The sequence below is a fragment of the Lampetra planeri genome, chromosome 75 (genome assembly GCF_965212315.1).
Source record: "Lampetra planeri chromosome 75, kcLamPlan1.2.h2, whole genome shotgun sequence".
Taxonomy (NCBI): Eukaryota; Metazoa; Chordata; class Hyperoartia; order Petromyzontiformes; family Petromyzontidae; genus Lampetra; species Lampetra planeri.
The window spans coordinates 1,177,915-1,194,085 of NC_136180.1; the positions used below are offsets into that span (position 1 = coordinate 1,177,915).

At 43.8% G+C, this 16,171-nt stretch overlaps 1 protein-coding gene across 3 annotated transcripts in view; it reads right to left on the reverse strand.

Moving 5' to 3' along the window:
- LOC144737938 (tripartite motif-containing protein 14-like) overlaps positions 1-16,171 on the reverse strand; it is a 42,706-nt gene that overhangs the window by 13,352 nt on the left and 13,183 nt on the right. For 2 of the 3 annotated variants that reach the window (XM_078620839.1, XM_078620838.1), the window contains exons 3-4: positions 13,420-13,642; positions 1,050-1,145 (exon numbers count right to left, since the gene is read on the reverse strand). In XM_078620839.1, coding sequence (XP_078476965.1) covers positions 1,050-1,145; positions 13,420-13,642 — 319 coding nt within the window. Of the gene's footprint in view, positions 1-1,049; positions 1,146-7,301; positions 9,663-13,419; positions 13,643-16,171 lie in introns of those variants that run through there. The other variant, XM_078620840.1, reaches the window with a different exon arrangement.

Here is a 16,171-nt window from a genome sequence, read left to right on the forward strand (position 1 = left end):
AAATACACAAGCAGAGAGAGAAAACAAAAAACTCAAAGAGAGAAAAAGGTCAACTTAAAACTTCCCCGAAAGAACCAAAGAGTAATTCCTGCAGTCACGAAAGCTCCAAAATTAAGATTGAACCACTTCTACGGGGAATTTTTAATTTGACCTTTTTCTCTCTCTGGGTTTTTTGTTTTCTCTCTCTGCCTGTGTATTTAGTGTACTTTTTCTGTCTCCACTCGTTTTTTGTCGTTCTTATGTTCTGCTCTGTCTGTGTGTCTCCGTTCCTCGTGTTTTGTATTTTTTCTCTGTTTGTAATTTTCACACTTAAATTCTAACTTAGCAATCTTTGAAATACGTAATCGACCAGGCTATGCGTTAATTGTGTGTTGACCGACTCTATGTGTTGCATTACATTACATTTCGATATTTTGCTAGGTTTTTTAATTTAATGTGTCTCTCTCCCGTTCTCCTAATTTTCAAACTTGCTTACTTTACCACCCGTCGTCCTACCCATTGACATGCTAATTTTTTCTCTAACCCCCCCCCTCTCTCCGCCCCCGCCCCCTCTTTCTATTTAAGGCCTCGTCACAGAGACTTTTTCTCTCTGTGTGCCGATGTGTTGCTCTCTCTCTATGTATCTTGGTGATATATGTCTGCTTATATGTCTGTCTATAGTTTTCTGGTTAGATTTTTGTTGCTATTTCATTTATACCTGATGATGATTGCTTGTGTTGCGATTGAAACGTCGTATGCTATTATTTCATTTATTATTTTATATTTATACGTGACTTTACCGAAAGAACCAAAGTGTTATTTTCTAATTGCTTATGCCTCAAAAGTATAGAAAATGGCTATTATTCCCCACAAACTTTGCTTACTTACTACCCAGGAAAAAGAAAATTGTTACACAGTGAATTATATAATCAGTGTCTATTTGCTGTTTGAACATCGTAAATACCTCCTCTATTATTATTGCCTGGAAGGTTAATAAAGTCGAGTATTTGTATCATCATCAGTCATCTTAATTTCATGGGAATTCGTGTTTTTGTGTTATTGGGTCTCACCTCTACATTGGCTTCCGTGTTCTTCAGTATATTCAATCTTGCGGCAACTTTCCCATTATATGTCATAAGTTTTTGGAGTGAACACGAAAGGGATTCCTGTTTAAAAAAAAGAAAACAAACCAAACAAAAAAGCCTTTAGCAAAACGATTTCAATCATGCGCGATATTTACCCATTAAATGAAAAGAGTTGTTTCATCATGGGACAGCTGTCTCTGGTGTGGACCAACCAGTTCAAAGACAATGCATAAATTATCAAAGTATTGTTTTTTTTGTTTGCATTTGACTGCAAGTATTGTGGTTAATGTAAGCATGATTCCTTGCAAAAGGTATCAGTTTTGTTGCCAGAAAAAAAGGGGAAAACCCCTATTAGTAAAAGGGTTGTTGTTCGGAAAAAATGTAAGGAACCAGAAAGAGAGGAAGACCAAACACAGAAAACGATGGCTTGAAGAACGCGTCATAAAGGGATTGGTGCAAGAAAGATGTAGCCACTAACTTGAGCCATATTAGCACTTCAAGAGAGGAGAAAGTGGAAACAACAAGTGAAGAAAAGTGCAGTGGGCACCTACTCCGGGCTATCTTGCCTCATGGATCGTAATGATACACTACACTACTATTCATGACACGACTATAAGCTACACTATACACTACGCTATACACTACACCAGTGGATTTAAACCTGGGGTGCACGCACCCCCTGGGGGTGCAAGATGCCCTTTCTGGGGGTGTGAGACATGCCAGATGATTTTAGAAGCAAAATCGTTGAACACAAATTAAGCAGATGCATGCAACTACCACTACTTTATTTAATCAAATCTATGTATTTATTAACATTATTATAAAAAAATGTCGTATCTGTCTTTGTGTCTATAGCTGTGTTCCCGCTGCCTTGTGAATAAGTCTGGGAAGACAAAAGCTAGGGGAGCACACCCTGAGATTAAAGCAACGTGCTGGTGGCGTGCGAAAGGTGGTCCTCCGATAGACTGGAGCTCCGGCAGCCTCCTGCAACTGTGGAAGAGTGCCAGTCGTCCTGGGTTCTCACTTTGCACTGGATTCCACCATATTGCAGTGAAGAAGTGCTGTTGGGACTTACCCTCAAACGCACTCTAAATATACTCTTTGCGCAGGCAATCACTTCTGCCTCTGTGAATCGCGCATCTGGAAAAACTGGGCAAAAGTCTGGCGGCGTTGAGTGGTGTGGTGACGGGAGCAGGTACGAAGATATCCTGAAGCTCCTAGTCAGACCCCTGCACGCCAGCGCCACAGGGCATTTGGTCAGTAGCAGCTGGGATTGAGTTGCAGCTGCTCTCGGCAGACCCCTGTGTGACTGAGTAGTCCTATTCAGGATCCACACTGATCACCCCAAATGGGGAGGGGCCTTGAAAAGGTGGCCTAAACATTGCAAACTCAAACTTACATGGATAGGTAACCGCAGCTATAGGGTTGTTTCAGTCTGTGGTCGAAAAAACAATAAGAAAATAATATCCCTTAAACTGGCAACGTGGAATGTAAGAACCCCATTGGATGCTGACTGGGAAACTGAGAGACCCCATCGAAAAACTGCCGTAGTTGCAGCAGAACTAAAGCGATAAAACATTGATATTGTTAGCCAAACCAGACTCCTGGATGAAGGCTCCCTGAACGAGGATGGCCAGGGTTAAACCTTCGTCTGGAAGGGATACCTCCAAGGAGGACAACATCTACATGGTGTGGGGTTTTCAATAAAAAAACAGCCTAATACCCAGTCTCACAGAGAGTCTGATTGGCATGAGTAAGAGACTCATTACGATATGCATCTCGCTATCAAAAAAGCATTATGCCACACTTATAAGTGGCTATGCACCGACTTTACAATCAGAGAGCGAGGTTAAGGATAGCTTCTACTCAGCACTAGATGAGGCCCACTGTCGCATCCCCAGCAATGATATCTTTTTGCTGGGTGACTTCAATGCTAGAGTGGGAAGGAACAACCATGTGTGGTGTAGTTATTGGTAGGCATGGAATTGGGCAAGCTTTTGCAAAATGGCATGAGGTTATTGACCCTTTGTGCTGAACATAGCTTGACCATCACGAACACCATATTTAAACTAAAAGACAAATATAATACATCATGGATGCACCCACTTTCCAAACATTGGCACTTAATAGATTACATCATTGTGAGACGTTCTGAAATAAAATATGTCTTATTCACCCGTGCAATGAGAGGGTGCTGAGTGCTGGACACATCACAAACTTATCACGACCAAATTACAGGTGAGAGTACGCCCTCCTGTCTCAAGAAGTCAGGAAAGAAGCGACTAGACTGTACCCGGCTCGGAAATGCTGTGGTCCAGAACGACATTTAACGCTCTCTGGCTGACAAATTGGAAGACGATGAGCCTCTCATAAGCGCAGAGGATTCCATTGATGGAAAATGGTCCCCTATCAGCTCAAGGCTCGATGAGGCAGCAGCCAGCTCCCTCAGCCACAAGCACAGAAAGCACTAGGATTGGTTCGATGAAAACTCTGCACCAATAAGTACCTTACTCAAAGATAAGGACAAAGGTCACAGTGCTAGAATCGACAGCCCCACATCAGACACATTTCGGCAGTGATGGCGAGCATTAATGAGGGAGGTGCAGCCAACAATGTGTGCCCTGGAGAACGAGTGCTGGATATCGAAGATGAACGAAATACAATCCGACACCGACAAAAATGATATTCACAACTTTTATGTTGCAGTGAAAACTATCTATGGCCCAAGAAACTGCTCTGTCTCTCCCATTAAATCGGTTGATGGCCTGACCTTCATAAAGGACCAGAAAATTCATAATCAACGTTTTTGGGTTTAGATCGCGTTATTTATAAATGTGTCGTAACCCTCCACCACCCGACACGGCCAATCAGTAAAATGTGTCACGTTGACAAAAGACAAATAGTTCACTGCTTTAGCCCACCGGTGTGTTGAAGCCACAACATTTACAATTTGAGTACGACGTTTCGCTGGTAATTGCATCCAGCATCATCGGGCAATTCGCCAGAATGGTGAGGCTCTGCTGTTTCTCCCGTTCTTATAGAGAGCAGCAGCAGGGTGACGTCATCATTAACTCATTAACTCATCAGGTGCAAAGATTCAAGGGGGGAGTGATTGTAATTATATACTAGATTAGTAATCAGGCTATTGTTACGATGCGAGTTGTAGATTAGTAATCATTTGGAATGTGTTTTATTGTGATTATGCTACATTAGTAATCAGTTAATGTTTGTTTCCCCTTATAAGGAATTGTAATGTATCTTATTTAATAATACGCTTCCAGGCCGCATTATTAAATAAGATACATTACAATTCCTTATAAGGGGAAACAAACATTAACTGATTACTAATGTAGCATAATCACAATAAAACACATTCCAAATGATTACTAATCTACAACTCGCATCGTAACAATAGCCTGATTACTAATCTAGTATATAATTACAATCACTCCCCCCTTGAATCTTTGCACCTGATGAGTTAATGAGTTAATGATGACGTCACCCTGCTGCTGCTCTCTATAAGAACGGGAGAAACAGCAGAGCCTCACCATTCTGGCGAATTGCCCGATGATGCTGGATGCAATTACCAGCGAAACGTCGTACTCAAATTGTAAATGTTGTGGCTTCAACACACCGGTGGGCTAAAGCAGTGAACTATTTGTCTTTTGTCAACGTGACACATTTTACTGATTGGCCGTGTCGGGTGGTGGAGGGTTACGACACATTTATAAATAACGCGATCTAAACCCAAAAACGTTGATTATGAATAACATTGGTCGCGAAAGCCTACGTGTTAAACGGACCAGAAAATGATCACGCAAAGCCCTTCTCAACCAACTTTACCCTGCAGACCACTCTGTTCTGAACTAACTACCTGACTGCCCCACTATTCAAGACCTGGATCTCTTACCGACCTTCGCAGAGGTTCAGTCAGCAGGAAAGTTTTTGAAAATAATAAGACCCCAGGTCCTGACAGCATCACTGCGGATATCTTCAAACAAGGAGGTTACCTTTGCATCCGAGCACTACACCTCTTCATCACTCAAGTTTGGGAGTGTAATGAGAGCCTATGTCTGGCTCACATGGTGATCGGATCTGCCGGTCCTGCTCTACAGCCAATGGGGGGAGAGCCTGGGAGCATGGCCCTGGCGTGATCGAGGGATGTCAGCTAGGGTGATTGGTTCTGCTGGTCTTTGCTTCAGCCAATGGGAAGACAAGTCAGGGACGTGGTCCCGGGAGTTGATGGGGAATCTGGAACATTCAGCGCAGGCTATTAAGGATTGGCTGGAGCGTACCACGTGATCCAGGCATTAAATAAGGGAAGAGCCGAGGGAAACGTGTTCAGACGAGGAACGAAGAGAGAGAGAGGGGCCACGCGCGAGCGGGGCTCCGAGTGCCACGTGGCGGTGCGTCTCTTGCGATATGTCTGCCCACTTCCCATTGCCTGCCAGCAACGGGGAGTGCTTGTGAACTGAGATAAGTAAATAAAATGACCGATTCCACAAGCCGTCTCCAAGAGTATTATTACAGGAGCATAAAATCATCCCCCAGCAATGGCAGGACACAAAAATCATTACCATCTACAAAGGCAAGGGTGAGTCGTCCATTTGTGCAACAGCCGTGGCATTTCACTACTGGCTGTTGCTAGCAAGGTCCTTGCCAAAGTAATGCTCCACAGACTGGTGGAGTGTCACAGAAGAGCTGTTGCCTGAGTCACAGTGTGGTTTCAGGCGAAACAGGAGTACTGTAAGACATGATTTTCACAGCATGGCAGCTCGAAGAGAAGTGTTGAGAGCAGCACCAGGACCTCTTCATGGATTGTGTTGATCTGTCGAATGCCTTCGAAACAGTTAACAGGGAGTTTCTGTAAGATGTTTTACTGAAGTTTGGCTGCCCAAAAAAAGTGTCATATACTAATCAAACTCATTCACCCACCACCACTGTCAATTTAACACGTAGGCTTTCGCGACCAATATTATTCATTAAACATGTTAAAGAAGCACGAAGACAGAATGGCTACAATAATGTTCAAATTAACAGAGCACTAAATGCCAAATCACGATCGCAAAGCAACACTGCTGAAAGCGATCAGATTATTAAAACAATAAAAATACCATTTATCTCAGGAGTAACTGACAAATCGGCCCGTGTTTTGCAAAAGCAAAACATTATAGTAAGATTTGGTACAGTACACAAAATTCAACAACTAGTAACGTGCACTAAAGACGAATTACCTAAATTATCAACAGAAGGTGTATATCGGATTAATTGTGTATGTGGCAGATGCTATATTGGACAGACAGGGCGTAACGTTAGTGTAAGACTAAAAGAACACCAGAGAAATATTAAACTATCGCAAACACAACTGCCGGCAGTAGCAGAACATTCATGCCAACAGGGACACTCAAATGATTTTGACAACGTTGAAGTGTTGTGTAAAACTAGTTACTACTGGCAAAGACTAATTAGAGAATCCATTGAAATTGAGAGAAACAGAAATAACTTTAATCGCTCAGACAGCTACAAGCTTAGTGCGGCCTGGAAGCGTATTATTAAATAAGATACATTACAATTCATTATAAGGGAAACAAACACTAACTAATTACTAATGTAGCATAATCACAGTAAAACACATTCCAAATGATTACTAATCTACAACTCGCATCGCAACAATAGCCTGATTACTACTCTAGTATATAATTACAGTAACTCCCCCTCAAATCTTTGCACCTGATGAATTAATGAGTTAATGATGACGTCACGCTGCTGCTGCTGCCCTATATAAGAACGGGAGACACAGCAGGGCCTCACCATTCTGGCGAATTGCCCGATGATGCTGGATGCAATTACCAGCGAAATGTCGAACTCAAATTGTAAATGTTGTGGTTTCACGCTTCAACACACCGGTGGGCTAAAGCAGTGAACAATTTGTCTTTTGTCAACGTGACACTTTTTTACTGATTGGCCGTGTCGGGTGGTGGAGGGTTACGACACATTTATAAATAACGTGATCTAAACCCAAAAATCGTTGATTATGAACACCACCACTGTCTTTGAGAAACCACTCACAATAGTGGAATCATTTAAGTACCTGGGCAGCTTTCTGTCTGGCGACTGTAGCATTGAAAGGAAAATACAAAACCGAGTAAAGCAGGCGTCATCCTCTTTTGGCAGGCTCAGAAAAAGGGTATTCCAGAACAAGGACCTCAGCCGACACACACTAAAACATCTGCTTACCCGGCGGTGGTCATCACAACACTCCTCTACAGCTGTGAGACGTGGACCTTGTACAGTCGCCACATCAGGATGCTTGAGGCCTTCCATATTAGGTGTCTTCAATGTATCCTTGGGATAACCTGGTGTGACCGAGTGCTCCATACTGAGAAGCAAAATAAACTGCATCACTATGGAGGCTACCATCGTCCAACACCAACTCCGCAGGCTCGGTCCCGTCATCAGGATGCCAAAGGACCATCTGAAGACGGACATGAAAAAGTGCAGCCTGAACCATACCCAGCTGGAGGACACTGCTGCAGAACGCTCCGTCTGGCGCCAGCTCTGCCAGCAAGGTGTGTCGAAGCTCGAAGAGGACTGAAGTGAGCTACGGAAAAGGAAGCGTCTTGAGACATGAAGCCAGAACCATACCTACACCTCTAATCAGCGACTTCACCTGCTCTGTCTGTAGCAGACGCTGTGGGACGAGGATTGGACATTACAGTCACACAAAATCCCACAAATAGAGGCAGATGAGGAAGTCATCATCGGATACGATGGATAGCCCCGAAGAAGAGAAAATATATATTTTTTACGATTTTAAACCAAAAGAGTGCAAGGCTACAGCACTACATTATAAACTACACGACTGTACACTACACTAATATACACTACGTAAAATACACAACACGACTATATGCTACACTGCTATATACTATACTATACACTACACTATTATACACTGTGCTATGCACTACACTATATACTACACCACTAAGATCTGCCACTAACTTGAGCCATATTGGCGCTACAAGACAGAGAAAGGAAAGTGAAAACAACATGTGATGTAAAGTGCAGTGGACACCTACTACTCGATCGTGATGATGATTTACCCACAGGAAGCCCTCCACTGATTTCCAAAGGCATTCTCCCGAAGATCTTGCGTTATCAGCGATCGACGAATCCCTCATTGAATAGTTCAGTGTAGAGCGGGAGGAGACCAGGATTCACACAGCCTACTCACGGTGGCTAGGAGATGTTATCTCCCTCGCCTGGTATACAGGAGGTTGCGGGTTTAATCACAACACTTACGTTTGCTGTATATGTGCAGTTTGCGCGTCTCTCTTTCGGTTCCCACGGTCGTGTGGATTTTTATCCAGGTCCTCCAGTTTTCTCTCCACATTTAGAATAAACATGACATGTTTAGAGTGTTTGGCTGCTACTATAAATGTACAAATGATATGCAATTTGCTTCAGCTACGATTTGTGATGGCCAGGTAGCTTCTGAAAAATAGCTACATAAACTTATGGAGTCTTTCCTGGTAAAATAAAATAAAAAATAATTGTAGTTTTTATGTTAGATTATAGTTTACTAAATGCACCACAGTCCTGAAACGTTGTGAGGCATGTTCCAATCATCGCTGTCGATTTGGGCAAGTTTATCCATTTTCAATGTGGAGTTTTTGTTTTAGTTTTGCATGTGCCAGTGGGTACCACGTCAATATTTAACTACCACCACCACCACCACCAACAACAACCACTATTTGCCACTAAGTGGCAGTGACCTCACCACGGCGCTTGTTCCAGGCTATGTGCATGTTAAGGCCACGTGAAGTGTCAAACACCTGCCAGCAGGAGGTCACAGGGCAGACCCAGGTGCCATGAGTCGACTGACTGAGATGACTGGCCAATGCACCACCTGTGCCCCCTACTGTGCCAACTTGCTATGTTTTAGCCACCCGGCATTCCACTCGTTGTTGTGAGCATCGCTACTCTGTCCTCCGTTGTTGATGGAGGGCGACTGCCTCCAAATGCCCAGTAGTGTCCTTCATGAGCCTCCTCCACAGAGGCCGATCTTGACACCAGTGGTACAAGTCATCGGCATGTCCACTAAGCTCAAGATCCTCTTGTACCACATCACTCCATCTCTTCTCTAGCCTGTGTTTAGCCGGCCGAACAAAAGCTGTTTAGGCATGCGGTGGCTGAGTATGTGGACTACATGACCCAGCCAATGCAACCTTGCCTGCCAGAGAAGCTCACCATTGGGACTTTGTCCAGATTTTTCAAGGAATTGTGAACTCCTCACACAATACAGCCTGGTTATACCCAGAACAGATTGTAGGCAGGCCAGCCAAAATGTTCATAACCGGCAAAGATGTTTCATTAGGGGGGTCCAAATTTCGCAAGCATAGAGAAGGGAGGGCATGGCAGTAACTGCGAAGACCCCAAGCTTCATGTGGAGCGACAGACCAGGGAGCTTCCACACAGCATTACACAGCCGATGAAAAGTTAATGCCACTCGACTGATTCGGAGACCTCTTCTATCAAACCGGAGCCAGTCATGAGCACACTGCCCAAGTATGGGAAGCTCTCCATTCTCTCCACAACTGCTCCATAACCAATTGGGACTTGTGGGGGTAGAGTGTCTTATTGTACAAAATAACCAGCCAGATCCTTAGTTTTGGTGGGGCTGATGGTAAGGCCCCACCTCTTCGTGGCATGCTCCAGGTTCAGCAGCAGCGCCTCCAACTCCTCCTCTGAGTGAGCAGCAATCACCAGATCAACGGCATACATAACGTGGTTGACCAATAGGCAACCATCCCTTGACCGCACCCGGGCATCGATCAGCCTCCCATTGTATCTGTACCAGATGGAAATTCCTCCGGTAAAGCCATCGAAGGCTTCACAGTGGTTCTGGTACCAAGGTCACTATATAGTCCACCAGCTGTTCTTGCTTTGACCTGGCGTGCATACATGATGTTGTGTGGATGTGCCAATGCTAGAACAGTGTGTTGGAAATTACAAACTCATGGGCTGCAACTCGGGCATTAAAGTCACCCAACACAATGACTCTATCCCAAGAGGCCACTTTAGCTATCACCTGTGACAGGAGGTCACAGAAGGCATCTGACTCATCGGCTTTGCCTGTATCCTTCCACTGATATTCATCTTCAGTGGGGGCATAAGTAACTATGACCACCACTCCTCGCGTCTGGTTGATTGGAAGGCGAGCCCAAAGTAGCCTGGGGCTTACAGCTTCACAAACCTCACTGCCATGCTCCCACGCCCCCTTCATCCTTTTATTCAAAAGTAGAGCCACTCCCTGTTGTTTGGCAGTATCCTGCCCCGAGTAGAGGGCTGTCTACCCCTCATGGTGGCAGGAGCCAGAGCCGGTCCACCGGACCTTCTGAATACCACAGAGATACAGGCAGTACCGGTCGAACTTCCGACAGAAGAGTGGCAGCCTCTCCTCCGCAGTGAGCATTCGAACATTCCACGTGGCCAGCTGCAGTGGCTTGTTGCTGTTTCTGGAGGAACCCCAAGGGTAAGGATTCAATCTCCTGGCTCCGCCAAATGCAGTTTGGCCAGGAGACATCATAGATGACTGGCCCCCTGGGGCCTCTGGCACAAGCTTAGCTGTATATTTTGTTCGTGGTTTAGTGGTAATTGAAGGTGAAGGGGTTACCAGCCCCTCGCCCCTGTCCAGAGCCTAAGTTGGACACTGTGGTGGCTACAAAACGCCATGAGGGGAATGGCAAATTTAAATTCGCCCTCTACACATGGCACTGCTCACCATAGCATAACCTTCCGTCACCAACATCACCACCACCATCATCGCTACCACCACCATCAATCACGACCATCACTATCATCAACACCATCACTACCGCCACTATCATCAATCTCACCTCCATCTAGTAGTAGGTTTTTATCCTTTAAACTGGTACAAAAACTGACATCTTTATACAAGGCATCATGTTTGCAATAACCACAACACAAGCAGCCAAAATGCAAACAAAAAAAAACAACTCTGATAATGATGATATGCACTGTCCTTGAAGTTGATTGGTCCACACCCAAGACAGCTTTTCTTAGAGCCTAGTCTCCATTGGTGTTGGACCAAATGACGCAAAAAGGTGTACAACTCAAAAACAGCGCACTTTCAGAACATTGAGAGCTCGGGGTAAGCATTTACACTATGAGACCTCCTTTACCAGTGGCAAAATATAGTAGTAGGTTTTTACCCTTTAAACTGGTACAAAAACTGACACCTTTATACAAGGCATCATGTTTGCAATAACCACAACACAAGCAGTCAAAATGCAAACAAAAATAAACAACTCTGATAATGATATGCATTGTATTCTTAGGCTTTTTCGGTAAAGTCACGTAGGTAAAAACATTAAAAAGTAAAATAAAATAAAAATTCTAGATTTGAAGCTTTCGTGACTGCAAGGAATCATCTTCTTAGGTTTTTTCGGTAAAGTCACGTAGGTAAAACATCAAAATGAATGAAAATAAAATAAAATAAAATAAAAAATCACGACGTTTCGGAGGCAACACAAGTCTCCGTCATCAGGTGGGACCGTCACAGCCATCAGGTGGGACCGTCACAGCCAGATTAGCTGCTAATCTGGCTGTGACGGTCCCACCTGATGACGGAGACTTGTGTTGCCTCCGAAACGTCGTGATTTTTTATTTTATTTTATTTTATTTTCATTCATTTTGATGTTTTACCTACGTGACTTTACCGAAAAAACCTAAGAAGATAAAATAAAAATCACGACGTTTCGGAGGCAACACAAGCTTCCGTCTTCAGGTGGTACCGTCACAGCCACGACAGCTGTATCAAGTAAATGAGAGATTTCAGGAGCTACCACTCCGTTTATATAATGGTTGGAGAATGTGGTAGGGCAAGGGCCGCATACTTTTTATTAATATGGTAAGGTGTGGCTTAAGACTAAGAATAGACTGCATAACAAAGGCTGAGCCTGAGCCTTTGTTATGGAGAGGTGCGGTTTGTGACTCAACCTGTGACAGGGAGACCACCACTAAACATGGTAAAACTGTAATGGTTTTCTGTCAAATAAGATTGGCAAATAAGTGTAGTTAAATCTTTTTTGCATGGTTAATCACATCTTTCCAATGATTACTCAGTTTGTAACCGTCATCACGGTTGAAATTATGTCTGTGTTTGTATATTTGTATGGCTTCGTGTACAAACCTTTGATGGTAACCAGGAGGTTTGCAGAGAACCTTGGTCTCGGAAAATACAATTTCATGAGAGCCCACCGAGTTGTAGCAATGATCGGCAACGGCCGAAGAATCAGTTCTGCCGTGTTTCAGATCTGACTTGTGCTCGCGGACACGATCACAAACATGACGTTTCGTTTCTCCAATGTAGCAATCACCACAAATGCAACTCAATTTGTAGACTCCAGGATACTGTAAGTCAGGAACGACATCCTTCACAGATGGAATCAAATCACGGATTTTATGCACTGTACTGAATCGGACTTGGATCTTATGTTTGTTTAGAATTTTGGAGATCTTTTTGGTCACGCCTGCTATACATAGCATACATAGCAGGCGTGCTACAACTCGGTGGGCTCTCATGAAATTGTATTTCCCGAGACCAAGGTTCTCTGCAAACCTCCTGGCTACCATCAAAGGTTTGTACACGAAGCCATACAAATATACAAACACAGACATAATGTCAACCATGATGACGGTTACAAACTGAGTAAACATTGGAAAGATGTGATTAACCATGCAAAAAAGATTTAACTACACTTATTTGCCAATCTTATTTGACAGACAACCATTACAGTTTTATCATGTTTAGTGGTGGTCTCCCTGTCACAGGTTGAGTCACAAACGGAACCTCTCCATAACAAAGGCTCAGCCTTTGTTATGCAGTCTATTCTTAGTCTTATGCCTCACCTTTCCATATTAATAAAAAGTATGCGGCCCTTGCCCCACCACCTTCTCCAACCATTATATAAACGGAGTGGTAGCTCCTGGAATCTCTCATTTACTTGATACAGCTGTCGTGGCTGTGACGGTACCACCTGAAGACGGAAGATTGTGTTGCCTCCGAAACGTCGTGATTTTTATTTTATTTTACTTTTTAATGTTTTTACCTACGTGACTTTACCGAAAAAGCCTAAGAATATGAATCATTGCAGTCACGAAAGCTTCAAATCTAGATATGCACTGTCCTTGAAGTTCATTGGTCCACACCCGAGACAGCTTTTCTTAGAGCCTCCATCACCATTGCCACCATCATCAACACCACCACCATTGCCACCATCACCTCCATCACCCCCACCACGCGGTCACCGCGCTCATATCACCTCACCTTTGCCTGCCGATCGGCCTCCTCTGCTGACGTGAGCTCGTGGCCCCGGTGCGCACCGCTCGTGACACAGTTGGCGCACACGGACGTCCCGTGCTCCTGGCAGAACATGGCGAGTGGCTTGCCGTGCTGAGCACAGAGGTCCAGATTCAGGAGCCTCGCTAGTGCCAAGCTCGGGTTGAGCTCCTTCCGCAGCCGTTCCCCCTCCGTGCCGAGACTCGAGAACCTATTGGCACAAACCGTCTGAGCGACCGTGAATAGCAGCCAGGTCACTCATAGCTGACTTGTCCACATTTGTGTGCCATGGTGGCAAGATGTTAACTACTTCGGCTGTTGCACAGGAGGTCGTGGGTTCGATCCCGACCCTGCTGCCTGCTATCCATTTACAGTGTGCGTGTTCATTCTCCCTGTGGTCTTGTGGATTATTCTCAGGGTTGTCCAATTCTTCCCTCCGCATTTATAACAAGAAACACTGGGGTACCGCGGTGCTGAGATGTTAACTACCTCGCCTCGTATGCACAGGTCGTGTGTTCAATCCCAGACCCTGACAACGGCTGCTTCTGTATATTTGGAGCCTCCGTCTCTCTCCCCTTGGTGGTTGCATGGATTTTTCTCGAGGTCCTCCATTTTTCCCCCTCCATGTTTAGAATCAACAATCACGCGCTTAAGAGTATTTAACTTCTGCTATGAATTTCCACGTGATGATAAGCCAGTTGGTCGAGCATTCATTTGTTATAGACAGGTCACTTCTGAAAAACAGCTTTTTATCTCAGTGGGCCTTATCTGGTAAAATGTAAAATAGTTGCATTTATTATTGTACTCTCACGAAACGTGAGTAGGGACTCGCGAGACAAACGACAATTTCACATTTACTGTATATTTTGTTTAACCAGGTGACAACTCCAGAGACCGGGACCTTTTTTTAGTTTAGTTTGTTGTCCTTCCCCCGTCACTTCCCATTATCAAGGTTGGCTATGCACGGTGTGAAAGAGGTTCAACATACATACATGCATGGTATGTTGTAAATGTTTTGGGTTTAATGTCCAACACACCGGTGTGTTGAACTAGTAACGAATTGGCACGTTTTGTTTACGTGACAAACCTTACTAATTGGCTGTGTCGGGTGGTGGCAGGTTTAATGACACGTTTATATTTATGCGATCTAACCCATAAAACCTTTGGTTATGGTATACAGCAGCTTGTGGGTTGCGTACTCGCTCTGTTTCTGCACAGCAGCGTCTTAAGATGTGGTAGCAGCATGCCTGCTCTGTAAATTTAAGTGTTATACAATCATGAACAATGTCACATGACTATCTCTGAAGCTTGATTGATGCCTTTTGTAATTATTTATCATCATCATGATCCATGGGCTGATAGCCCCCATAGTAGGTGTCCACTGCACATTGTCATTAGTTTCTACTTTTCTCTGTCTTGTAGTGCCAATATGACTCAAGCAGTGCCATATCTTTCTAGCACCAATCTCTTATAACGTCGTCGTCAATCCATTCTCTGTTTTGGTCGTTCACTCTTTCCGGTTCCTTTAATTTTTCCTCAAACAACAACACCACACTTTAAATATGTATATTGTGTCCAAATAGTGCCAGTTTCCTTCCCATCAATGCCTGCATCAGTTGGTTGTCTCTCTTCTTTGGTGCAACCGTTTTCTTACTTTACCTTGATCACTCTTTATTATTACAATGTACGTGTTTATAAGGCGCAGCAGACCCAAAATCGGGCTTCAGAGCGTCATACAGAAAGAGAGAAAATAACCATTTTGAATTAACATATCTTAGGAAATAATGTTGTTTAATTTTAACTCTGATTCGGAAATATTGTCAGTTTTAATGTAAGGTAACACTCAGTATGTGCGGCTCTTCAGTTTTCTGGATGAAAAGTGGGATAGGTTTGCCAAATCCTGGCCAACTGGCTCAGCAAACTTAATAAACTAACAGACTCATAGAGATACATAGAGATTCAGAGCCACATTTATACATACTGTAGATACTCATAGAGATATGGAGATATACGTATAGACTCGTATAGATCAAGATATTTCGATACTCATAGAAATACACAGAAACTCACAGGGATACATAGAGATGTTTAGAGATACATAGAGACTCATAGAGTAAATGCATAAATATGTCGTTAAACCCGTCACCACCCGACACAGCCAATTAGTATGTTTTGTCAACTAAAAAGAACATGCCAATGTGTTACTAATACAGCACACCGGTGTTGGAGAGCAAAACCACAACATTTACAATCTGAGTACTCAGCTTGTAAATGTTGTGTGCTGTACTAGTAAAGAAATGGCATGTTCTGTCTACGTGACAAACCTTACTAAATTGGCTGTGTCAGGTGGTGTCGGGTGTAATGCCACATTTATAGATTTACGTGATCTAACCCAAAAAACCTGTATTATGGAGAATATTCTTAGGTTTTTTCGGTAAAGTCACGTAGGTAAAAAACATTAAAAAGTAAAATAAAATAAAAATCACGACGTTTCGGAGGCAACACAAGCTTCCGTCTTCAGGTGGTACCGTCACAGCCACGACAGCTGTATCAAGTAAATGAGAGATTGCAGAAGCCACCACTCCGTTTATATAATGGTTGGAGGAGGTGGTGGAGCAAGGGCCGCATACTTTTATTAATATGGTAAGGTGAGGCTTAAGACTAAGAATAGACTGCATAACAAAGGCTGAGCCTTTGTTATGGAGAGGTGCGGGTTGTGACTCAACCTGTAACAGGGAGA